Source organism: Haematobia irritans, unplaced genomic scaffold, assembly GCF_050003625.1.
Source record: "Haematobia irritans isolate KBUSLIRL unplaced genomic scaffold, ASM5000362v1 scaffold_16, whole genome shotgun sequence".
NCBI classification, from domain to species: Eukaryota; Metazoa; Arthropoda; class Insecta; order Diptera; family Muscidae; genus Haematobia; species Haematobia irritans.
Window position 1 is genome coordinate 146,115 of NW_027445753.1, and position 26,734 is coordinate 172,848.

At 36.8% G+C, this 26,734-nt stretch overlaps 3 protein-coding genes and 1 long non-coding RNA gene across 5 annotated transcripts; 2 read left to right on the top strand and 2 right to left on the bottom strand.

The window, feature by feature from the left end:
* The first annotated feature begins 2,915 nt into the window (after positions 1 to 2,915).
* LOC142242460 (putative ATP-dependent RNA helicase DDX43) lies at positions 2,916 to 3,991 on the top strand. Its single transcript, XM_075314035.1, has 2 exons — positions 2,916 to 3,462; positions 3,527 to 3,991. Exons 1-2 carry the CDS (start codon positions 3,322 to 3,324, stop codon positions 3,851 to 3,853), a joined length of 468 nt encoding a protein of 155 aa, XP_075170150.1. The 5' UTR covers positions 2,916 to 3,321; the 3' UTR covers positions 3,854 to 3,991.
* Positions 3,992 to 6,524: 2,533 nt separating this feature from the next.
* On the bottom strand, positions 6,525 to 14,862 carry LOC142242450 (uncharacterized). The gene is made up of 5 exons (XM_075314023.1): positions 14,092 to 14,862; positions 12,690 to 12,976; positions 9,464 to 9,635; positions 7,001 to 9,382; positions 6,525 to 6,571 (listed from the first exon to the last, which is right to left on the bottom strand). Exons 1-5 carry the CDS (start codon positions 14,573 to 14,575, stop codon positions 6,525 to 6,527), a joined length of 3,372 nt encoding a protein of 1,123 aa, XP_075170138.1. The 5' UTR covers positions 14,576 to 14,862.
* LOC142242463 (uncharacterized) lies at positions 10,842 to 11,751 on the top strand. Its single transcript, XR_012724109.1, has 2 exons — positions 10,842 to 10,875; positions 10,935 to 11,751. It is a non-coding gene; the product is annotated as an uncharacterized LOC142242463 (long non-coding RNA).
* A 124-nt stretch (positions 14,863 to 14,986) lies between the features above and the next one.
* LOC142242458 (uncharacterized) lies at positions 14,987 to 16,028 on the bottom strand. 2 transcript variants are annotated; one of them, XM_075314031.1, is made up of 3 exons: positions 15,726 to 15,851; positions 15,471 to 15,634; positions 14,987 to 15,406 (listed from the first exon to the last, which is right to left on the bottom strand). In XM_075314031.1, the coding sequence occupies exons 1-3, from the start codon at positions 15,772 to 15,774 to the stop codon at positions 15,065 to 15,067; spliced, it is 555 nt and encodes a 184-aa protein (XP_075170146.1). In that variant the 5' UTR covers positions 15,775 to 15,851; the 3' UTR covers positions 14,987 to 15,064. The 2 variants fall into 2 exon arrangements, with proteins under 2 accessions (XP_075170146.1, XP_075170147.1); XM_075314032.1 differs by having other exon boundaries at positions 15,144 to 15,387; positions 15,726 to 16,028.
* Between the last annotated feature and the right edge of the window lie 10,706 nt (positions 16,029 to 26,734).

Below are 26,734 nucleotides of genomic sequence, written 5' to 3' on the forward strand. Positions count from 1 at the left end.
TTCCAACAGTGTTTTTGGACGAAGATATCCCTGATTCCAACTTTTCCACTAGGGGGCAAGACAATGATTCTACCATGGAAGCGAGGAACGGACTTCGTTCAAAATTCCGCTAATGGGACATCAAAGTGGAGGTCGTTACCTACATTCTGATGTATGTCTTGAGTTCCAGCAGTGTTTTTGGACGAAGATATCCCTGATTCCAAGTTTTCCACTGGGGAACAGAACATAGATTCTACCATGGAAGCCAGGAACGGACTTCGTTCAAAATTCCGCTAATGGGACATCAAAGTGGAGGTCATTACCTACATTTTGATGTATGTCATGTGTTCCAACAGTGTTTTTGAACGAAGATATCCCTGATTCCAAGTTTTCCACTGGGGGGCAGAACATAGATTCTACCATGGAAGCCAGGAACGGACTTCGTTCAAAATTCCGCTAATGGGACATCAAAGTAGAGGTCATTACCTACATTTTTATGTATGTCATGAGTTCCAACAGTGTTTTTGGACGAAGATATGCCTGATTCCAAGTTTTCCACTGGGGGGCAGAACATAGATTCTACCATGGAAGCCAGGAACGGACTTCGTTCAAAATTCCGCTAATGGGACATCAAAGTAGAGGTCATTACCTACATTCTGATGTATGTCATGAGTTCCAACAGTGTTTTTGGACGAAGATATGCCTGATTCCAAGTTTTCCACTGGGGTGCAGAACATAGATTCTACCATGGAAGCCAGGAACGGACTTCGTTCAAAATTCCGCTAATGGGACATCAAAGTGGAGGTGATTACCTACATTCTGATGTATGTCATGAGTTCCAACAGTGTTTTTGGACGAAGATATCCCTGATTGCAAGTTTTCCACTGGGGGGCAGAACATAGATTCTACCATGGAAGCCAGGAACGGACTTCGTTCAAAATTCCGCTAATGGGACATCAAAGTGGAGGTCAGTACCTACATTTTGATGTATGTCATGTGTTCCAACAGTGTTTTTGAACGAAGATATCCCTGATTGCAAGTTTTCCACGGGGGGGCAGAACATAGATTCTACCATGGAAGCCAGGAACGAACTTCGTTCAAAATTCCGCTAATGGAACATCAAAGTGAAGGTCAATACCTACATTTTGATGTATGCCATGAGTTCCAACAGTGTTTTTGAACGAAGATATCCCTTATTGCAAGTTTTCCACTGGGGGGCAGAACATAGATTCTACCATGGAAGCCAGGAACGGACTTCGTTCAAAATTCCGCTAATGGGACATCAAAGTGGAGGTCATTACCTACATTTTGATGTATGGCATGTGTTCCAACAGTGTTTTTTTACGAAGATATCCCTGATTCCAAGTTTTCCACTGGGGGGCAGAACATAGATTCTACCATGGAAGCCAGGAACGGACTTCGTTCAAAATTCCGCTAATAGGACATCAAAGTGGAGGTCACTACCTACATTTTGAGGTATGTCATGTGTTCCAACAGTGTTTTTGAACGAAGATATCCCTGATTCCAAGTTTTCCACTGGGGGGCAGAACATAGATTCTACCATGGAAGCCAGGAACGGACTTCGTTCAAAATTCCGCTAATGGGACATCAAAGTGGTGGTCATTACCTACATTTTGATGTATGTCATATGTTCCAACAGTGTTTTTTTACGAAGATATCCCTGATTCCAAGTTTTCCACTGGGTGGCAGAACATAGATTCTACCATGGAAGCCAGGAACGAACTTCGTTCAAAATTCCGCTAATGGGACATCAAAGTGGAGGTCATTACCTACATTTTGATGTATGGCATGTGTTCCAACAGTGTTGTTTTACGAAGATATCCCTGATTCCAAGTTTTCAACTGGGGGAGGCAGAACATAGATTCTACCATGGAAGCCAGGAACGGACTTCGTTCAAAATTCCGCTAATGGGACATCAAAGTGGAGGTCATTACCTACATTTTGATGTATGGCATGTGTTCCAACAGTGTTTTTTTACGAAGATATCCCTGATTCCAAGTTTTCCACTGGGGGGCAGAACATAGATTCTACCATGGAAGCCAGGAACGGACTTCGTTCAAAATTCCGCTAATAGGACATCAAAGTGGAGGTCACTACCTACATTTTGAGGTATGTCATGTGTTCCAACAGTGTTTTTGAACGAAGATATCCCTGATTCCAAGTTTTCCACTGGGGGGCAGAACATAGATTCTACCATGGAAGCCAGGAACGGACTTCGTTCAAAATTCCGCTAATGGGACATCAAAGTGGAGGTCATTACCTACATTTTGATGTATGGCATGTGTTCCAACAGTGTTTTTTTACGAAGATATCCCTGATTCCAAGTTTTCCACTGGGGAGCAGAACATAGATTCTACCATGGAAGCCAGGAACGGACTTCGTTCAAAATTCCGCTAATGGGACATCAAAGTAGAGGTCATTACCTACATTTTGATGTATGTCGTGAGTTCCAACAGTGTTTTTGGACGAAGATATCCCTGATTCCAAGTTTTCCACTGGGGGCAGAACATAGATTCTACCATGGAAGCCAGGAACGGACTTCGTTCAAAATTCCGCTAATGGGACATCAAAGTGGAGGTCACTACCTACATTTTGAGGTATGTCATGTGTTCCAACAGTGTTGTTGAACGAAGATATCCTGGATTCCAAGTTTTCAACTGGGGGAGGCAGAACATAGATTCTACCATGGAAGCCAGGAACGGACTTCGTTCAAAATTCCGCTAATGGGACATCAAAGTGGAGGTCATTACCTACATTTTGATGTACGCCATGTGCTCCAAGAGTGTTTTTGGACGAAGATATCCCGGTTTCCATTTTTGACACCTTGAAATCACATTGAGAATGTTTCTTCAATTATTTTCAATAAAAATGCATTCATGAAGAAAACGTGGTAACAATGAAATTCGATTGTTTTGGCAACTCCGGTGGATTGGTTTGTTGTCGTGCAAAATTTAGAATAATAAAATAATTTTATTTATTATTTTATTAAAAATGAAGATCTCACGGTACAGCACAAACAGAAATGGTAAACATATTAGAGTTTTTATTGTTCGCTATGTTGTACATCAAAATATTCCACAGTCATAGCGTTTTGGCGCCAAAACGTGAATTGGCATGCAAATTGAGAAAGAAGGGAACAACAGAATTCATTCAGGAATATGATTTATGGAGAAGGCAATCGCCGTGAACAAATTGGATGTGTTGGAGGTAGTATGGAAATTATTATCTGCACTCCTGATCGTTTAAATTGTACAAGCGAATTTTATTGACACAGCCACTATTACTTATCTATTTTTAGATGAAGCTCATCGTATTTTGGATATGGGTTTTGAACCTCAGATTCGGAAGATATCATTGGATATCATTGGATATTTGAACAATCCCATACCTGTGCGTGATGTATCATTGGATTTGGTCGAGCAAACAATCGAAATTGTTGAAGAGAATGAAAAATTCTATTTGGTAAAGATTTTTATTAAATATGTGGAAGCTTTAGCTGATGATTTGTCTAATGATTTAAAATTAGATGATTTTCGCTATTGCAGATATTATCTCTGGTGAAGTAAACAATCTTATGGCAACGGATATCGCCTCACGTGGCCTGGCCATAGAAGATATAACCCATGTCATCAATTTCCAGTTCCGAAATATCGAAGAATACAGTAACAGTGCTATATTTAGTTATAGAACTCGATCCGATTGGGGCATAGCATCGGAATTAATTCCTATACCTGAAGAAGCTGGTCAGGATATACCATCTGACTCCCGACCATGGCTGAACCTTTTGCTAAAACCAAAGAACGTTGTGCTGAAGAAGCACATAAATTTAATCGAACGCAATGTGGCAGAGTAGGCGTAAGTTATTGCGGTCGTAGTGGTAGTAAATAACATGGAAAATCTTCCAAACCACCTATGAATTAGCACAAACATTTTTATTGATTTTCTGTTGGATTCCATAAAAATCTATTACATATTCATTAGTAACGTTAAAGGTGATTTTTTATTAAAATATGTATGTAGTAACATTTTTGCTGTTAAAGGTGGGTACTATGTTCGGTTTTCGAGTTGAAAATCATTTTATTTTCTCGATTACTTTTTCTAAAATAATCAAAATTGTAAATGAAAACAAACATATTCCTGTAAAGTCTTGCCGAAATCTAGAGGAACAAGAAACTGTGCATCAATTGAGTTAATTTAAAGGTGAGTGCTATGTTCGGTTTTTCCACCAAAACACTAAACTAAAAGTGCAAAAATATATATGAAGACGATTATATTTTTATCATGTCTGGTCAAATTATGGATGGAAAAGATCCAAGGCGTTGATTGCGAAACATATAATATTTCAAATTTAATTGATTAAAAAAAGTAACCGTGAAAATGAGCTGGTTTTCAGCTTGAAAACTGAACATAGTACTTACCTTAGCCGCTAATATCAATGTAAATAATTAAAGTAAAAGCAGATTTAAATATTTTTGAAAGGGGAAGTTTATTTTCTTTAATATGAATTAACATCGAAAAGTAACTATGAAAAATTACTATTTCGGACGATAGTGCGAACATAATGCCGACCTTAAAGGCCATTATTAAGTTGGAATTATCGCGCTAAATTCGCCATTTTTTCATGGTTACTTTTCTTTAATAATCCATTTCACCGAAAATAAACATTTTCGATTTTTGCATTGGATCATTCCCCATCAAGGGGTATTATCCCACCTGTTCTGGTTTACGAATTCGCAAAATGCAAAATTTTCCTCTTTCGCTAGTTTCCGAACCACAATGATATATAATACGAAATTTTTATATACTTTTCCTATGGATAAGGAAATTAAAAGGAAGAAATTTCTTGGCAAAATATGAAGTGGTTCAGAAGTTATTTACAGATAAAAATTTTGCGTTTTGCGAATTCGTAAACCAGAACATGGGGGATATAATAAAATTTGTAACAAGAATATATAATTTTATTCTGTTTTTGCAGATTTAGTTTTGTTTTTAGCGAATAAAATCGAACTTAGATTTTAAAATATACGATGTTTTCAATTACGGTCGTAATTGAACTGAGTACAATGTTTATCCAATTTTGTAGCCGAGATTAATTACCGTCGTAATTTAATTTATTACGATGGTAATCAATATATTTCAGTAAACCACTTACTATAATAACTGAGTTAAGTGCATAGAATACTGATTTTTAGATGAATAAATACACCTAGAATAATGTGTTTAGGCTTTTTATTGGAAATGATGTTTTTATAAAGAAACGTAAAATCGAAAAGAGAATTTTACACAACATCCCAGTCACACATCTACATATCTGATTTAACCCTCTAATGCCCAAACCCGCCTTTAGGCGGTCATCGATAAAACGGGAAGCTTTTAGTAAAACACACCTGAAGACAACAAAAATGGGTAAAATTAAAACAAAACTTAGCTAAAACTGTTCAAGAGGCTTTGCAGCATATCCTGAATTTTTCCGTATACATTTTTCTTGTTTCGTTTTCTTGCTTTTATGTCGCAAACCTCGACTATTTTATCAGTTGGCAGAAAAAATGGGGCATTAGAGGGTTAATGAAGACTCGAAAAAACGGGGGATTTGCACCACCTGGCCCAAATTGTCTCCACTTTATTTTCTCTTATAAAAAAGAAGAATTTAGATATATATACGAATTTATATATTTATAAGTTTTTTTAACGAACATAGTAGTACCTACCTTAAGTCAGTAATTGCTAATTTTCTTTGGATCGGGGGGTGCTAGGTGGATTTGGTAAAGTAGAAAAAAAAGCTATTGAAAAGGTCTATCACATAAATATTAAAAATTTTCCACATGTTTTCTACAGAAGTTTTTGGGACCCCTTAAAGGTGTATTTTCGCTTTTGTCATAAATCCATAGATATTGAGTTTTGCTGTTTCAACTAGCGAATGTTTGTACATTGGCCGCTTTTTCAGCAGACAAAAACAGCTGTTTTAGCAAACTTTTTTTGCCGGTACTTTTCGCGCTGAAATTTTCGTCGTTACTTTTTTAAAATAGCTTCATTGATACACACGTTCTTTGTCATTGAGGTTTCGTCAAGATTTAAAAGAAATATGTTTGTTTTCATGTATAATTTTGATTATTTCAGAAAAAGTAATCGCGAAAATAAAGTGATTTTTTACTCGAAAACCGAACATAGTACCGGTCTATAGATAACAATTTGTATTTAGTGTACTTTTATCGATGCTGAATAATTTATAAGTCAATAAAACAACCTACGCGCACTAGAAGATGGAAAGGTCCTCCTAAAATCTCAGTACAATACAATATGATGAATGAGTAGGTTTCCACACAACCAAGAGGTACTACTCGTTGCGCGTTGCCAAATATTTTACTTGGCTGGCATCCCCAGTAGGCATACAATCCAAGATGTGCTTTGCACGTTTTTGCACACAATTCACTTCTTCGTTGGAAAAAAAAGAAAAAAAACATTAGATTGGCTTATGGATCTAGGTCATATTAAAATTGTTGGTGCCTTATCAATACTACCTGGTATTAGAAGTATTGCCGATTGATACAATTCACTTGTCCTTTGGAATTCTCTTTAAGGAAAGAAAAATACATTAGATTGGTATTAGAAATATAACTGGTTGATATACAATACAGTGATAATTATAGAAAAATAAGTCACTGTTAAGGTTTTCCCTTACGGATTGCGATATCAATATCTAAATGGTATCAAAATTCAGTAGCAAAATTTTCTCGAACCCCTTATTATCAAAGGTATAGTGAACTATCAATAACAAAATGGTATTGATAATTTACCAGGAATGAAAATGATAAAGTAATGAAAATATAATATTAGATGAAGGCGATTAAATCGCTACTACTTTTGATACCAAACTAAAATTCATTTTAAACTATTTTCAAATTCACACAATTTACATGTAATGTCTGTTATATAAGTATAAGTCTGTTATATAAGTATATATAACAGTTATATAAGTATAAGTATAAATCTCTGATACAACCAGAACAAAGCTTTTTGGTACATTGAACACACGCAATAGCAGTATTCCTTGTAGCAGAGCAATGCAAACATATATTTAGACTAGAATACTCCAAAAGTTTTGTATGCATTCTCTTTCTGTATGGGGATTTCGCTTCTAAATTTGTCATAGGCATACTCTTTACAAATCTCTCAGCATACTGTAATATAAATATACCGCATTCCACATTATCATGTTGTTTGTCGAAAATCAATTGCTTTTCCGACCATTTTTCATTTTTTAATATATTTATTTCGTTCACATAGTGGGATATTAATTTTTGGGGTATTTTCTTGCATTGCTTGGGATCAAGGCAACATATTTCCTTTGTTTCTACGTTGAGTATCATCAAATAATAGTGATTGTTGATTAAGTGAGGAACTAACAACGAAGTTGAACATTTACTTAATGCATTTTCTAGAATAATACGATTGCTGAAGGAGTACTCCTCGATTTGAACTGGAATTGCCCTGTAGTTGGAATTGTTTTCTTTAAGAATTATGGCCAAGCATCCATTAACAATGTTATTCCGCAACCATTGGCGAGGACGCAACGTTTCCAATTCTAACAATGATATTATGGTGTCTTCATAAACTTGACCAACTAGATATTTATCGTAGACATTCTTAAGGTCGCATATAAATAGTCTATCCTGGTTAAAGTTAGTCAAAGTTTCATAAGAATACAGTTTGTAGGGATTATACTGCGGAGTTTTTATCAAACTGCGATTAATATACTCATGATCGTGTTGAAGCGTAAATCTGTCGATTTCGAGATTTTCAATTTTATCCTTTATTTTTTGGAGACCGGAGAACTCTTTTGTGAACATTGGCTGTTTTAAGCGGCTTTGTTTTCCCTTCTTATTCCAACTTTCTTTGACACTTTTCATGTCTTTGTTGGCAATTTTCCCAAAAACATTTGATCCTTTTGTAGCCTGGTTTGTGTTGGAAGATTTGATTTTGGTTCCAGGAATTATGTTCTCCAGAATTTTGGAATCAAAATATATTGCATCTATATCGCTTGTAATGGACCGATAATATTTTTCCATTAACCTAATAGCTCGGCCAAGTTTATGTTTTTGTCCTTGGAGAACGAGGTGTTTTAAATTTTTATAGTGCACCTCAATTGGTCCATTACTTACACGTTCTTTCTTATTGGAGACATGGTAACCAATTATGTTCGTCCAAAAAGGTAGGAATGCAACATACTTTTTCAACATAAAATCTAAAAATTCTGGACAATATAAGGGATTTTCTAGCCCATCTACTTCAAGCAATTGTAGTGTTGATGTATTTGACAAAATTTCTTGGAATTCCGCTGTAAATGGACTTGAGTTAGCTATATTGTCCAGAGTGTTAGTTTTTAGCTCCTTCAAAAATATTTTTCCATTTTGATCATCAAATATATTTTCTTCGATTGGGGTTTTTGCAAATTTTAAAAATTTGTTCATTACGCTGGAAACTTCAAATTGGTAGCATTTTATTAAGTACTCTTGAATATTTTCAAGTCCATTAAATTCAGACAAAATCGAATTTATGATTGCATAGCTGCAATCAGTAACAATTCTGTTACATATAGGCCACAGAATATTGTTTTCTTTACAAGCACCCTTCAACTGGTGTAAAAACAGTGAAATCTCATAGCTAGTGTGGCATGAAAGTATGGCGTCCGCAACTGGGTATATTTTTTTTGAGTCTGGAAAGTGTGATATTATTGAATATAAGAAAACTCTTTTATTCGCACAACTTATTGGTTGAATAACTCCTCCTGTTGCATCAATTCGCATAGTATAATCTGATTTTTTCGATAACAAGGAGTCATATTTGTGCAACATTTGCAATCTTTCAATAGTATAAAGGTAAACTCTTAATGGTGTAGCCAGGCGTTGTATATAGTTTTTGTAACTAGTTTCGCTCATGATAAAAGCATCTATAAAAGGATCCTTGTCGTATTCGAAATCACTCATCGCTTCCGAACGAGCTTTTCTAATAGTTGCAAGTGGACGCACATTTTGTTTTCTCCCAATTAATCGCAAATACTTTGATTGTTTGTTTATGGCTTCCTTTCTATAGAGCACAGATTTCTTTTTTAGGAGCTCTGATTTTAGAACGTGTCGCTCTATACCTCTAATTTGGTAGCATTTGTTATATCCAATTTGATGTTGAAGTTCTTCCTTTGATCTGAAAACCATGCAGGTTTTATTACCCATGTTCAATTGGAATTTAAAGGTACAGCACGCGTTATCATTGCAATACGCATACATGGTGTATACAGAACGATCGTTATTGAATTTACTTGAATATACGTTGAGATCGCAAACATTGTTAAAGATGTCATATTGTTCACGAAGATAATCTTGCATTACTTTTTTATTGGAGAAGACATTGTTGTTTTCCAAAATATGATCTAATTCTCCACAATGGAATGCACAATCATTGTACTTACAATTTTTGAAAAAGGGTGTTTTAGCTGATTTTCCTTTCAGAATTTCCACCATCCGGACACTTCTATTGGGTTTTTCTTTAGGGCTCTTCGGACGTCGATATGCTGTATACACTCTCGCATCAATACTTTCTTCTTTTGTGCCTTCCGAGTCATGTTTAGGTATTAAAGAACTCTAAATTTTAAAGAAATTTAGAAAAAGTATTTTTGTTTAAGTAATGCACAAGCAGATTTTTCGAATACAACTATTAACATATACTATTAACATATACAAGTCTGCTAAAACAGCAGAAAGTCTGCTGAAAAAGGGAAATAGCAAACATTTCCTGCTATTTCTTAAGCTCGATTACACTAAAACATGTTTTATTTTGCCTGAAACAAGTAAAAATGTCAACTTAGGAGCTATCCTAACATAATTAACCCTGGAAAGTCATCCTTATTTTTTGTACACTAACGTCATCCTTCGTCATTTTGACTACGGCTTTTTTCAAGACGCTATAATTTGCATCGTGAGCAAACATGAGAACCAAAATTGAGTTAATTTCCTAATTCAATTTGTTTTTAATTAGTATAAGACAAAAATTCATAAAATTGTTGTTTTGCTATAACTTAAATTTATCATTTCCCAATCGACCAAAATGCATTTTAAATCGAAAATGAAATTATGCGTCGTCATTTTGACGAAGGATGACTGTCCAGGGTTAAAGCAATATTTTATGAATATCTATAGTATTTGACCAAAAATCTTAATATTTATCCAATTGAGGCATAACAGAAGACAAAATGTTTGCTGGTCGTATTTAAGAGCTTGTAAGTATATTACAGTGCAAAAATATACCAAAAACTACTTTTGGTCCTTAAATATACTTTTGGGAAAAATTTATAACCTAAAAATTTTATAAATTGTTGTTCATTAGGACCTGAAGTACAAAAATATAACAGCAGACATCGACTACAGTCTAAAGTCGGGCCGGCCGACTAAATTGTACCCTTCACCATTGTGTAGATCAACATTTTTTGTACCATCTCAAATACATACAATGTATTGGTAACTGCATACAAGTCTAAATTGGAATACAAATGAATTTCTCTACAATTAATATTACACCCTGGGACGAAACACAATGTTAGTAAATGTGAGTGTTTAAGCCAATTTTATGCAAATTGGCAAAAGTGCATTTATGATTTGATATTACAGGTATTGGTAAAAAAATTAATTTTTGCTACTTAGCAATAGCAATGTTATAAGGATATGGGGTAGACCTCGTCAAGATAGGTGGTCAATTGTGGGTTTGAGTGCAACGTCGCGTTACGTTGCACTAACAACTGTCGCTCTAACAAGATATAATCGGAGCGTTTCTCAATTCATATTGTCCCCCACCCCCTTGATAAAAGAAATATAAACATCTGAGTGGGTAAGTACACGCTGGTCCTCATGATATTTTCTAATTTAATTTTCTTCTTTTCCTTTCAGGATTTCGCTGCCTTGGATACCCGTCCGCTGCTACTTCCAAAATCCCTTATTAATCTATTCTTCTCTTTTTTCTTTCAGGATTTCTGACGGGCCTCAAATAGAATGGAAACATCATTGCATCAGCCAGAATATGTGAATTTTTGCAACAATTGCTAGCTGATGCCATGATGTTTCTATTATTTTACGCCCGCCGAGAAATTGAGGAGACTTGGGATGGGAGATGATTTCCCTCCACGGTACACATCCCTCTCTCCCCAACGGTGGACTTGGGAATAGGGGTGGGAGATGGTATTCCCTCACCCGCAAGACCCCCCTTTCCCCAACATGGCCAAATAAGAGGGAAGTGCCCAATAAGGAATTGTTCCTTCAAAATGTTGCCACCCTCCAACGCGGGATACTATTAAATTTTGTATATTTTTTTTTTTATGAAAAAAAGATGGTTCAAGAGGCCACCATAGCGTGAAAACGGCCTCACCTACGCGGAGCTCCACGCAAATTTTTTTTTACTTTGCGTTGGACTTTGCCGATGCCGCAATATTAGTGTATGATGAAATATATGGGAGCTACATCTAAATCTGAATCGATTTAAATTAAAATTAAGATCCAATGCAAAATTGAAAATGTTTATCTTCGGTGAAATGGATTATTAAAGAAAAGCAATCATGAAAAATGGCAAATTTAGCGCGATAATGCCAACTTTATAAAGGCCTTTAAGGGCGTCATTATGTTCGTACTATCGGCCGAAATAGTTATTTTTCATAGTTATTTTTCGATGTTAATTCATATTAAAGAAAATAAACTTTCCCTTTCAAAAATATTTGAATCTGCTTTTACTTTACATTCTTGATATTAGCGGCTAAGTACACTCAAAAAAAGTGAACTCTCTATTTCACTAAAGCCAATTTAACTTTATTTTAGTTCATGGAATTACTATGTTTGGAGAAAGTTTTCTTTACTCTAATAATTTTTTGTGTACGTTAGTTAAATTAACTAAAACCGAGGAAAAAATATACTCGAATGAAGCATAAAGATTAACTAAATTCGTGTCTTCTACAAAATAGTTCAGAATTTCTTTAAATTTGTAAATTTGACCAAAAATGCGTCCATCATGAACTTCGTATGTCACCAAAAGACATTCTTGCAATTTTGAACTCCAATTTTTTCCTTCAAACTACAAAATTTTCTTTAACAAGTGAAAAAACTTAGTTATGTATAATAAATTTTCTTGAATTTGTTGAAAAATATTTACTTATTTTTATGACATCGGCGTGATGCCAACGTTTGTAATACTGTTTAGTTAAAATTTTCTTCAAATATTCAAAATTTTCTAAAATTAACCGAAACTTTTCTTCCTGGTGGGTTCACTGCTTTTTCAGTGTACTATGTTCAGTTTTCAATCTGAAAACCTGCTCATTTTTACGGTTACTTTTTTTAATCAAATAAATTTCAAATATTATATGTTTCGCAATCAATGCCTTGGTTCTTTTCCATCCATAATTTGACTTTTTGAATTTGAAAAATTTAATCGTCTTCAGTTTAGTGTTTTGGTGGAAAACCCGAACATAGTACTCAACTTTAACTCGAACCTAATACCCACCCTTAGTTTCGATGATTGGTAAAATTCGTGAATTTTCCAACATTTTCCGCTCTGGATTCAATTTCAATAACATTATTATACAATATTATTATATAAATTCATTTAGCAAATCACTCTTATTATTGGGCTATGATTTTGCGAGATAAGATGGAACTTACAATATTCAATCCAGTTTCCACAACATTCTGATCCCTACTAATTTTTGTCACTTGTTGGCTTGGCAATTCTTGTAATGTTTTATATTGTGGGATCTCATTTGCATTAAATATTTTCGTGCTCTCCATATCGGGATAAAAATTGGTATATGAGACGAATTCGTTATTTGTATACCATTCCATGTCATAAATTTCCGTTGTCTCAATTATGCAACCAGAATGGGGGTGCGATTGAAATGTTGACTTTGTATGGTAAGGTTTATATGTATTGTTGTTAATTGTAGATGAAACTGTAAATTCAAAAATATTTGTATATCAAAAGTGTTCAAAATTCGGATGAAAATTTTAAAAGCATTGTTTGTGTAAATTTCATCTAAAGGTGGGTACTATGTTCGGGTTTCGAGTTGAAAATCACTTTATTTTCGCGATTACTTTTCCTGAAATAATCAAAATTATAAATTAAAACCAAAACATTCCTGTAAAGTCTTGCCGAAATCTAGGGGAACAAGAAACTGCGCATCAATTGAAGTAATTTATCTGCTTCATATTGAACTGTTTTAATAAAGTAACCGCGAAAATTTCAACTCGAAAAGAGAACATAGTACTTACCTTAAAGGTGGGTATTAAGTTCGAGTTTAGCCGCTAAAATCTTCATTTCTTCACGATTAATTTTCTTTAATATTCCATTTGAAGGAATACAAACTTTAGCGGCTAAACTCGAACTTAATACTCACATTAAAGGTGGGTACTAGCTTCAAGTTTAGCCGCTATAATCACAACTAACCCCCATATGCAAAAAGAAAAAAATTAGGAAAACTTCAAGCCAAAAAGAAAAAAATTAAGAAAACTTCAAGCCAACTTTTGCCATATAAATTCATTCGATAAACTATCAACAAATTATTTTGCATATGGACATAAATCAGTAAAAAAGTAAAAAAAGTAATTTTAGCGGAAAACCTATTGGAAATCCGTAAAGAAGACTTGGCCTTATGCTTGTCTTATATATTAATAATATCGTTTTTATCGGTATACATTTGTATACTTTGTTCAGTGGTTTCCTTGCGTGAGTGTTGAATTTTAGAAGTTTGCCAAACGTTATCCCTAAATATTTCATATCATTTTTGAAGGGGATGTTAATAGCATTTAAAGGCAGGGATAAATGTTTACTTTCTGGAACAACAAAGTTTTTACATCTTCCCGAAGCATTTCTAATGCAGATTGCTTCACTTTTTGACGTGTTAATTCTTATGCCCCATTGATCGTAAAACTGTCCCACTCTTGCGAGGTGGTTCTCGTCTAAATTCAAACTTAATGCTCATTTTTTTTCTTATGAAATCATTAAATTAAGTGATTCAAAAAATTAAACGGCTCGCATCTTGGCTTGAAATCCGAGCATACTACATACCTTTAGACTTTTCTGGGCTGTTATTTTCCTGCATAATTTCGGTATCTTCAAAGAAATTCTTCTGAGTTTTTGCTCTTTCTTCCTGAAGGGGAGCACAATACGAGTGTTCTTGTGAAATTATGTTTTTGAATTCTCCAGGGCAGAAGCTGTCTTCCTCCAATTGGTTGATATCATTAAATGAAGTTAGTTCCACTTCTGCCATCTTTGCATCCAAATCGACTTTTGCCGCAGAATTGGTGTTACAAACAAGCTTTTCATTTGTTTTACGTTTTTCTAACTCTTTTCTGGCATAGTATGCAATTATTCGCCTGTTACTTCTAGTGTTCTGGGACTGCAGGTGTATTGGACCACTTTTAAATTCATTCACAGTCTTAATAACTTCTTCAAACCTTCCATCATTGTCACGATAATAATACAAAAGTTTATCTAAATGATTATAATTTTTTAAAAAAGAAATTAAAATTGATTTATTAATTTTTCGCATTTTTAATCTAAATTAGTATCCACTCTTTGCGAAAATAGATCTATCTTTGTGTGTTAACAAACGGTTTATTTTAGACCCGTTATTTTCGCAAGTATTGCCATATGTTCTTGCATTTAAATAGGGTTGTTACCAATAAGAAAACGCTAAAAATGAAGGTAATGCGCTTTACACATTATCAGTTATTCCGGACGACAGTGCTCGTGTCGAACATATCCCACATATTGGACACATTATAAGTTAAGTCCGAAGGCATAATCGATACTGCTGCATGTTTATGGGATCGGTAACACATTTACCGATTATTTAGTCATCGCCGACAAGTCGTATCGATTCGACACACTGTAAGATTCTTTACAAACACCGACATTCCGTCCGGAATAACTGATAGTCTGTAAAGCGCATAATTGCCACTTACTTCCAAATTGCTAAAATGTTTATTTATACCCAATAAACACAAGCATTGGAAAAATGCTTATATTCAATACGCTTTCAAACATTTTTCCAAAGAATTAGATTAGAATTCAATTTGAGAAATTTTTGAGAAAATCGCGTTCTCAACAAAAAACAAAGCAAAAGGTTCAGCCATGGTCGGGAGTCAGATGGTATATCCTGACCAGCTTCTTCAGGTATAGGAATTAATTCCGATGCTATGCCCCAATCGGATCGAGTTCTATAACTAAATATAGCACTGTTACTGTATTCTTCGATATTTCGGAACTGGAAATTGATGACATGGGTTATATCTTCTATGGCCAGGCCACGTGAGGCGATATCAGTTGCCATAAGATTGTTTACTTCACCAGAGATAATATCTGCAATAGCGAAAATCATCTAATTTTAAATCATTAGACAAATCATCAGCTAAAGCTTCCACATATTTAATAAAAATCTTTACCAAATAGAATTTTTCATTCTCTTCAACAATTTCGATTGTTTGCTCGACCAAATCCAATGATACATCACGCACCGGTATGGGATTGTTCAAATATCCAATGATATCCAATGATATCTTCCGAATCTGAGGTTCAAAACCCATATCCAAAATACGATGAGCTTCATCTAAAAATAGATAAGTAATAGTGGCCGTGTCAATAAAATTCGCTTGTACAATTTAAACGATCAGGAGTGCAGATAATAATTTCCATACTACCTCCAACACATCCAATTTGTTCACGGCGATTGCCTTCTCCATAAATCATATTCCTGAATGAATTCTGTTGTTCCCTTCTTTCTCAATTTGCATGCCAATTCACGTTTTGGCGCCAAAACGCTATAACTGTGGAATATTTTGATGTACAACATAGCGAACAATAAAAACTCTAATATGTTTACCATTTCTGTTTGTGCTGTACCGTGAGATCTTCATTTTTAATAAAATAATAAATAAAATTATTTTATTATTCTAAATTTTGCACGACAACAAACCAATCCACCGGAGTTGCCAAAACAATCGAATTTCATTGTTACCACGTTTTCTTCATGAATGCATTTTTATTGAAAATAATTGAAGAAACATTCTCAATGTGATTTCAAGGTGTCAAAAATGGAAACCGGGATATCTTCGTCCAAAAACACTCTTGGAGCACATGGCGTACATCAAAATGTAGGTAATGATCTCCACTTTGATGTCCCATTAGCGGAATTTTGAACGAAGTCCGTTCCTGGCTTCCATGGTAGAATCTATGTTCTGCCTCCCCCAGTTGAAAACTTGGAATCAGGGATATCTTCGTAAAAGAACACTGTTGGAACACATGCCATACATCAAAATGTAGGTAATGACCTCCACTTTGATGTCCCATTAGCGGAATTTTGAACGAAGTCCGTTCCTGGCTTCCATGGTAGAATCTATTTTCTGCCTCCCCCAGTTGAAAACTTGGAATCCAGGATATCTTCGTTCAAAAACACTGTTGGAACTCATGACATACATCAAAATGTAGGTAATGACCTCTACTTTGATGTCCCATTAGCGGAATTTTGAACGAAGTCCGTTCCTGGCTTCCATGGTAGAATCTATGTTCTGCCCCCCAGTGGAAAACTTGGAATCAGGGATATCTTCGTAAAAAAACACTGTTGGAACACATGCCATACATCAAAATGTAGGTAATGACCTCCACTTTGATGTCCCATTAGCGGAATTTTGAACGAAGTCCGTTCCTGGCTTCCATGGTAGAATCTATGTTCTGCCCCCCAGTGGAAAACTTGGAATCAGGGATATCTTCGTAAAAAAACACTGTTGGAACACATGCCATACATCAAAATGTAGGTAATGACCTCCACTTTGATGTCCCATTAGCGGAATTTTGAACGAAGTCCGTTCCTGGCTTCCATGGTAGAATCTATGTTCTGCCCCCCAGTGGAAAACTTGGAATCAGGGATATCTTCGTAAAAAAACACTGTTGGAACACATGCCATACATCAAAATGTAGGTAATGACCTCCACTTTGATGTCCCATTAGCGGAATTTTGAACGAAGTCCGTTCCTGGCTTCCATGGTAGAATCTATATTCTGCCCCCCAGTGGAAAACTTGGAATCAGGGATATCTTCGTTCAAAAACACTGTTGGAACACATGCCATACATCAAAATGTAGGTAATGACCTCCACTTTGATGTCCCATTAGCGGAATTTTGAACGAAGTCCGTTCCTGGCTTCCATGGTAGAATCTATGTTCTGCCCCCCAGTGGAAAACTTGGAATCAGGGATATCTTCGTTCAAAAACACTGTTGGAACACATGACATACCTCAAAATGTAGGTAGTGACCTCCACTTTGATGTCCCATTAGCGGAATTTTGAACGAAGTCCGTTCCTGGCTTCCATGGTAGAATCTATGTTCTGCCTCCCAGTGGAAAACTTGGAATCAGGGATATCTTCGTAAAAAAACACTGTTGGAACACATGCCATACATCAAAATGTAGGTAATGACCTCCACTTTGATGTCCCATTAGCGGAATTTTGAACGAAGTCCGTTCCTGGCTTCCATGGTAGAATCTATGTTCTGCCTCCCCCAGTTGAAAACTTGGAATCCAGGATATCTTCGTTCAAAAACACTGTTGGAACACATGACATACCTCAAAATGTAGGTAGTGACCTCCACTTTGATGTCCCATTAGCGGAATTTTGAACGAAGTCCGTTCCTGGCTTCCATGGTAGAATCTATGTTCTGCCCCCAGTGGAAAACTTGGAATCAGGGATATCTTCGTCCAAAAACACTGTTGGAACTCATGACATACATCAAAATGTAGGTAATGACCTCTACTTTGATGTCCCATTAGCGGAATTTTGAACGAAGTCCGTTCCTGGCTTCCATGGTAGAATCTATGTTCTGCCCCCCAGTGGAAAACTTGGAATCAGGGATATCTTCGTAAAAAAACACTGTTGGAACACATGCCATACATCAAAATGTAGGTAATGACCTCCACTTTGATGTCCCATTAGCGGAATTTTGAACGAAGTCCGTTCCTGGCTTCCATGGTAGAATCTATGTTCTGCCCCCCAGTGGAAAACTTGGAATCAGGGATATCTTCGTAAAAAAACACTGTTGGAACACATGCCATACATCAAAATGTAGGTAATGACCTCCACTTTGATGTCCCATTAGCGGAATTTTGAACGAAGTCCGTTCCTGGCTTCCATGGTAGAATCTATGTTCTGCCCCCCAGTGGAAAACTTGGAATCAGGGATATCTTCGTAAAAAAACACTGTTGGAACACATGCCATACATCAAAATGTAGGTAATGACCTCCACTTTGATGTCCCATTAGCGGAATTTTGAACGAAGTCCGTTCCTGGCTTCCATGGTAGAATCTATGTTCTGCCCCCCAGTGGAAAACTTGGAATCAGGGATATCTTCGTAAAAAAACACTGTTGGAACACATGCCATACATCAAAATGTAGGTAATGACCTCCACTTTGATGTCCCATTAGCGGAATTTTGAACGAAGTCCGTTCCTGGCTTCCATGGTAGAATCTATATTCTGCCCCCCAGTGGAAAACTTGGAATCAGGGATATCTTCGTTCAAAAACACTGTTGGAACACATGACATACCTCAAAATGTAGGTAGTGACCTCCACTTTGATGTCCCATTAGCGGAATTTTGAACGAAGTCCGTTCCTGGCTTCCATGGTAGAATCTATGTTCTGCCCCCCAGTGGAAAACTTGGAATCAGGGATATCTTCGTAAAAAAAACACTGTTGGAACACATGCCATACATCAAAATGTAGGTAATGACCTCCACTTTGATGTCCCATTAGCAGAATTTTGAACGAAGTCCGTTCCTGGCTTCCATGGTAGAATCTATGTTCTGCCCCCCAGTGGAAAACTTGGAATCAGGGATATCTTCGTAAAAAAACTTTGTTGGAACACATGCCATACATCAAAATGTAGGTAATGACCTCCACTTTGATGTCCCATTAGCGGAATTTTGAACGAAGTCCGTTCCTGGCTTCCATGGTAGAATCTATGTTCTGCCCCCCAGTGGAAAACTTGGAATCAGGGATATCTTCGTAAAAAAACACTGTTGGAACACATGCCATACATCAAAATGTAGGTAATGACCTCCACTTTGATGTCCCATTAGCGGAATTTTGAACGAAGTCCGTTCCTGGCTTCCATGGTAGAATCTATATTCTGCCCCCCAGTGGAAAGCTTGGAATCAGGGATATCTTCGTTCAAAAACACTGTTGGAACACATGACATACCTCAAAATGTAGGTAGTGACCTCCACTTTGATGTCCCATTAGCGGAATTTTGAACGAAGTCCGTTCCTGGCTTCCATGGTAGAATCTATGTTCTGCCCCCCAGTGGAAAACTTGGAATCAGGGATATCTTCGTAAAAAAACACTGTTGGAACACATGCCATACATCAAAATGTAGGTAATGACCTCCACTTTGATGTCCCATTAGCGGAATTTTGAACGAAGTCCGTTCCTGGCTTCCATGGTACAATCTATGTTCTGCCCCCCAGTGGAAAACTTGGAATCAGGGATATCTTCGTAAAAGAACACTGTTGGAACACATGCCATACATCCAAATGTAGGTAATGACCTCCACTTTGATGTCCCATTAGCGGAATTTTGAACGAAGTCCGTTCCTGGCTTCCATGGTAGAATCTATGTTCTGCCTCCCCCAGTTGAAAGCTTGGAATCAGGGATATCTTCGTAAAAAAACACTGTTGGAACACATGCCATACATCAAAATGTAGGTAATGACCTCCACTTTGATGTCCCATTAGCGGAATTTTGAACGAAGTCCGTTCCTGGCTTCCATGGTAGAATCTATGTTCTGCCTCCCCCAGTTGAAAACTTGGAATCCAGGATATCTTCGTAAAAAAACACTGTTGGAACACATGCCATACATCAAAATGTAGGTAATGACCTCCACTTTGATGTCACATTAGCGGAATTTTGAACGAAGCTATTATTTTGGCACCAGGAGCGAAGTTTGTGCTTGAGGTTGTCCGCTTGTTTTACGCGGAAAGGGTGCACATACTGTTTTAAATCACAGTTTAAACAATTTGTGGTAGTAATACCTTCACATCTAAACATTAATAATTTTGTTAAACATATCTTTATTCATTATATTCGCTAAATTTGTGGTCATATTTTGTTTTTCCATAATTTTTGTGGGCACCACAGTTGATAAATACCGAACTATCTTCACGTGAAGATACCGACGTAGGTAACTTTTTTAATTACAACAACCACCGAAATAACAGGGTGACACAGAGTTGCAAAAACCATATAAAATGCAAATAGTTCGGTATTTATCAACTGTGGTGGCCACAAAAATTATGGAAAAACAAAATATGACCACAAATGTAGTGAATATAATGAACAAAGTTATGTTTAACAAAATTATTAATGTTTAGATGTGAAGGTATTACTACCACAAATTTTTTAAACTGTGATTTAAACCAGTATTAGAACCCTTTCCTCGTAGAACAAGAGTTTTTTTGAACGAAGATATCCCTGATTCCAAGTTTTCCACTGGGGGGCAGAACATAGATACTACCATGGAAGTCAGAAACGGACTTCGTTCAAAATTCTGCTAACGGCACATCAAAGTGGAAGTCATTACCTACATTTTGATATATGCCGTGAGTTCCAAAAGTGTTTTTGGACGAAGATAACCTGGATTCCAAGTTTTCCGCTATGGGCCATTTGCTAGATTCTACCATAGAAGTCAGAAATGGACTTCGTTCAAAATTCTGCTTATGGGTCATCAAAGTGGAAGTCATTACCTACATATTGATGTATGCCATAAGTTCCAACAGTGTTTTTGGACGAAGATATCCTGGATTCCAAGTTTTCCACTATGGGCCATGTGCTAGATTCTACCATGGAAGCCAGAAACGGACTTCGTTCAAAATTCTGTTTATGAAAAATCAAAGTGGAAGTCATTACCTACATATTGATGTCTGCTGTGAGTTCCAACAGTGTTTTTGGACGAAGATATCCTGGATTCCAAGTTTTCCACTATGGGCCTTTTTCTAGATTCTGCCATGGAAGCCAGAAACGGACTTCGTTCAAAATTACGCGTATGGCACATCAAAGTGGAAGTCATTACCTACATTTTGATATATGCCATGTGTTCCAACAGTGTTTTTGGACGAAGTTATATAAGATTCCAAGTTAACCACTATGGGCCATTTGCTAGATTCTACCATGGAAGCCAGGAACGGACTTCAATCAAAATTCTGCTTATGGCACATCAAAGTGGAATTCATTACCTACATTTGGATATATGCCATGTGTTCTAACAGTGATTTTGGACGAAGATATTCTGGATTACAAATTTTCCACTATGGGCCATTTGCTAGATTCTACCATGGAAGCCAGAAACGGACTTCGTTCAAAATTCTGCTTATGGGTCATCAAAGTGGAAGTCATTACCTACATATTGATGTATGCCATAAGTACCAACAGTGTTTTTGGACGAAGATATCCTGGATTCCAAGTTTTCCACTATGGGCCATGTGCTAGATTCTACCATGGAAGCCAGAAACGGACTTCGTTCAAAATTCTGTTTATGAAAAATCAAAGTGGAAGTCATTACCTACATATTGATGTCTGCTGTGAGTTCCAACAGTGTTTTTGGACGAAGATATCCTGGATTCCAAGTTTTCCACTATGGGCCTTTTTCTAGATTCTACCATGGAAGCCAGAAACGGACTTGGTTCAAAATTACGCGTATGGCACATCAAAGTGGAAGTCATTACCTATATTTTGATATATGCCATGTGTTCCAACAGTGTTGTTGGACGAAGTTATATAAGATTCCAAGTTAACCACTATGGGCCATTTGCTAGATTCTACCATGGAAGCCAGGAACGGACTTCAATCAAAATTCTGCTTATGGCACATCAAAGTGGAATTCATTACCTACATTTGGATATATGCCATGTGTTCTAACAGTGATTTTGGACGAAGATATTCTGGATTACAAATTTTCCACTATGGGCCATTTGCTAGATTCTACCATGGAAGCCAGAAACGGACTTCGTTCAAAATTCTGCTTATGGCACATCAAAGTGGAAGTCATTCCCTACATTTTGATATATGTAGTATGTTCCAACACTTTTTTTGGACGAAGTTATCCAAGATTCCAAGTTTTCCACTATGGGCCATTTGCTAGATTTTACCATGGAAGCCAGGAACGGACTTCGTTCAAAATTCTGCTTATGGCACACCAAAGTTGAAGTCATTGCCTACATTTTGATGTATGCCATGTGTTCCAATAGTGGTTTTGGACGAAGGTATTCCGGATTCCAAATTTTCCACTATGCGCCATTTACTAAATTCTACCATGGAAGCCAGGAACGGACTTCGATCAAAATTCTGCTTATAGCATATCAAAGTGGAAGTCATTACCTACATATTGATGTATGCCATGAGTTCTAACAGTGTTTTTGGACGGAGTTATCGTGGATTCAAAGTTTTCCACTGTGGGTCATTTGTTGGATTCTACCATGGAAGCCAGGAACGGACTTCGTTCTAAATTCTGCTTATGGCACATCAAAGTGGAAGTCATTATCTACATTTTGATATATGCCATGTGTTCCAACAGTGTTTTTGGACGAAGTTATCCAAGATTCCAAGTTTTCCACTATGGGCCATTTGCTACATTTTACCATGGAAGCCAGGATCGAACTTCGTTCAAAATTCTGCTTATGTCACATCAAAGTGGAAGTCATTGCCTACATTTTGATATATGCCATGTGTTCCAACAGTGTTTTTGGACGAAGTTATCCAAGATTCCAAGTTTTCCACTATGGGCCATTTGCTAGATTTTACCATGGAAGCCAGAAACGGACTTCGTTCAAAATTCTGCTTATGAAACATCAAAGTGGAAGTCATTACCTACATTTTGATATATGCCATGTGTTCCAACAGTGTTTTTGGACGAAGTTATCCAAGATTCCAAGTTTTCCACTGGGGGGGGCAGAACTCAGATTCTGCCATGGAAACCAGGAACGGATTTCGTTTAAATTTCCGCTAATGGGACATCAAAGTGGAGGTCATTACCTACATTTTGATGTATATCATGAGTTCCAACAGTGTTTTTGGACGAAGATATCCGTGATTCCAAGTTTTCCACTGGGGGCAGAACATAGATTCTACCATGGAAGCCAAGAACGGACTTCGTTCAAATTTCTGCTTATGGCACAACAAAGTGGATGTCATTACCTACATTTGTATGTCTGTCATGAGTTCCAATAGTGTTTTTGGACGAAGTTATCCTGGATTCCAAGTTTTCCACTATGGGCCATTTGCTAGATACTACCATGGAAGTCAGAAACGGACTTCGTTCAAAATTCTGCTAACGGCACATCAAAGTGGAAGTCATTACCTACATTTTGATATATGCCGTGAGTTCCAAAAGTGTTTTTGGACGAAGATAACATGGATTCCAAGTTTTCCACTATGCGCCATTTGCTAGATTCTACCATGGAAGTCAGAAATGGACTTCGTTTAAAATTCTGCTTATGTGGAAGTCATTACCTACATATTGATGTATGCCATAAGTTCCAACAGTGTTGTTGGACGAAGTTATCCAAGATTCCAAGTTTTCCACTATGGGCCATTTGCTAGATTCTACCATGGAAGCCAGAAACGGACTTCGTTCAAAATTCTGCTTATGAAACATCAAAGTGGAAGTCATTACCTACATACTGATGTATGCCGTATCTTCACGTGAAGATACCGACGTAGGTAACTTTTTAAATTACAACAACCACCGAAATAACAGGGTGACACAGAGTTGCAAAAACCATATAAAATGCAAATAGTTCGGTATTTATCAACTGTGGTGGCCACAAAAATTATGGAAAAACAAAATATGACCACAAATGTAGTGAATATAATGAACAAAGTTATGTTTAACAAAATTATTAATGTTTAGATGTGAAGGTATTACTACCACAAATTTTTTAAACTGTGATTTAAACCAGTATTAGAACCCTTTCTTCGTAGAACAAGAGTTTTTTTGAACGAAGATATCCCTGATTCCAAGTTTTCCACTGGGGGGCAGAACATAGATACTACCATGGAAGTCAGAAACGGACTTCGTTCAAAATTCTGCTAACGGCACATCAAAGTGGAAGTCATTACCTACATTTTGATATATGCCGTGAGTTCCAAAAGTGTTTTTGGACGAAGATAACCTGGATTCCAAGTTTTCCGCTATGGGCCATTTGCTAGATTCTACCATAGAAGTCAGAAATGGACTTCGTTCAAAATTCTGCTTATGGGTCATCAAAGTGGAAGTCATTACCTACATATTGATGTATGCCATAAGTTCCAACAGTGTTTTTGGACGAAGATATCCTGGATTCCAAGTTTTCCACTATGGGCCATGTGCTAGATTCTACCATGGAAGCCAGAAACGGACTTCGTTCAAAATTCTGTTTATGAAAAATCAAAGTGGAAGTCATTACCTACATATTGATGTCTGCTGTGAGTTCCAACAGTGTTTTTGGACGAAGATATCCTGGATTCCAAGTTTTCCACTATGGGCCTTTTTCTAGATTCTGCCATGGAAGCCAGAAACGGACTTCGTTCAAAATTACGCGTATGGCACATCAAAGTGGAAGTCATTACCTACATTTTGATATATGCCATGTGTTCCAACAGTGTTTTTGGACGAAGTTATATAAGATTCCAAGTTAACCACTATGGGCCATTTGCTAGATTCTACCATGGAAGCCAGGAACGGACTTCAATCAAAATTCTGCTTATGGCACATCAAAGTGGAATTCATTACCTACATTTGGATATATGCCATGTGTTCTAACAGTGATTTTGGACGAAGATATTCTGGATTACAAATTTTCCACTATGGGCCATTTGCTAGATTCTACCATGGAAGCCAGAAACGGACTTCGTTCAAAATTCTGCTTATGGGTCATCAAAGTGGAAGTCATTACCTACATATTGATGTATGCCATAAGTACCAACAGTGTTTTTGGACGAAGATATCCTGGATTCCAAGTTTTCCACTATGGGCCATGTGCTAGATTCTACCATGGAAGCCAGAAACGGACTTCGTTCAAAATTCTGTTTATGAAAAATCAAAGTGGAAGTCATTACCTACATATTGATGTCTGCTGTGAGTTCCAACAGTGTTTTTGGACGAAGATATCCTGGATTCCAAGTTTTCCACTATGGGCCTTTTTCTAGATTCTACCATGGAAGCCAGAAACGGACTTGGTTCAAAATTACGCGTATGGCACATCAAAGTGGAAGTCATTACCTACATTTTGATATATGCCATGTGTTCCAACAGTGTTTTTGGACGAAGTTATATAAGATTCCAAGTTAACCACTATGGGCCATTTGCTAGATTCTACCATGGAAGCCAGGAACGGACTTCAATCAAAATTCTGCTTATGGCACATCAAAGTGGAATTCATTACCTACATTTGGATATATGCCATGTGTTCTAACAGTGATTTTGGACGAAGATATTCTGGATTACAAATTTTCCACTATGGGCCATTTGCTAGATTCTACCATGGAAGCCAGAAACGGACTTCGTTCAAAATTCTGCTTATGGCACATCAAAGTGGAAGTCATTCCCTACATTTTGATATATATAGTATGTTCCAACACTTTTTTTGGACGAAGTTATCCAAGATTCCAAGTTTTCCACTATGGGCCATTTGCTAGATTTTACCATGGAAGCCAGGAACGGACTTCGTTCAAAATTCTGCTTATGGCACACCAAAGTTGAAGTCATTGCCTACATTTTGATGTATGCCATGTGTTCCAATAGTGGTTTTGGACGAAGGTATTCCGGATTCCAAATTTTCCACTATGCGCCATTTACTAAATTCTACCATGGAAGCCAGGAACGGACTTCGATCAAAATTCTGCTTATAGCATATCAAAGTGGAAGTCATTACCTACATATTGATGTATGCCATGAGTTCTAACAGTGTTTTTGGACGGAGTTATCGTGAATTCAAAGTTTTCCACTGTGGGTCATTTGTTGGATTCTACCATGGAAGCCAGGAACGGACTTCGTTCAAAATTCTGCTTATGGCACATCAAAGTGGAAGTCATTATCTACATTTTGATATATGCCATGTGTTCCAACAGTGTTTTTGGACGAAGTTATCCAAGATTCCAAGTTTTCCACTATGGGCCATTTGCTACATTTTACCATGGAAGCCAGGATCGAACTTCGTTCAAAATTCTGCTTATGTCACATCAAAGTGGAAGTCATTGCCTACATTTTGATATATGCCATGTGTTCCAACAGTGTTTTTGGACGAAGTTATCCAAGATTCCAAGTTTTCCACTATGGGCCATTTGCTAGATTTTACCATGGAAGCCAGAAACGGACTTCGTTCAAAATTCTGCTTATGAAACATCAAAGTGGAAGTCATTACCTACATTTTGATATATGCCATGTGTTCCAACAGTGTTTTTGGACGAAGTTATCCAAGATTCCAAGTTTTCCACTGGGGGGGGCAGAACTCAGATTCTGCCATGGAAACCAGGAACGGATTTCGTTTAAAATTCCGCTAATGGGACATCAAAGTGGAGGTCATTACCTACATTTTGATGTATATCATGAGTTCCAACAGTGTTTTTGGACGAAGATATCCGTGATTCCAAGTTTTCCACTGGGGGCAGAACATAGATTCTACCATGGAA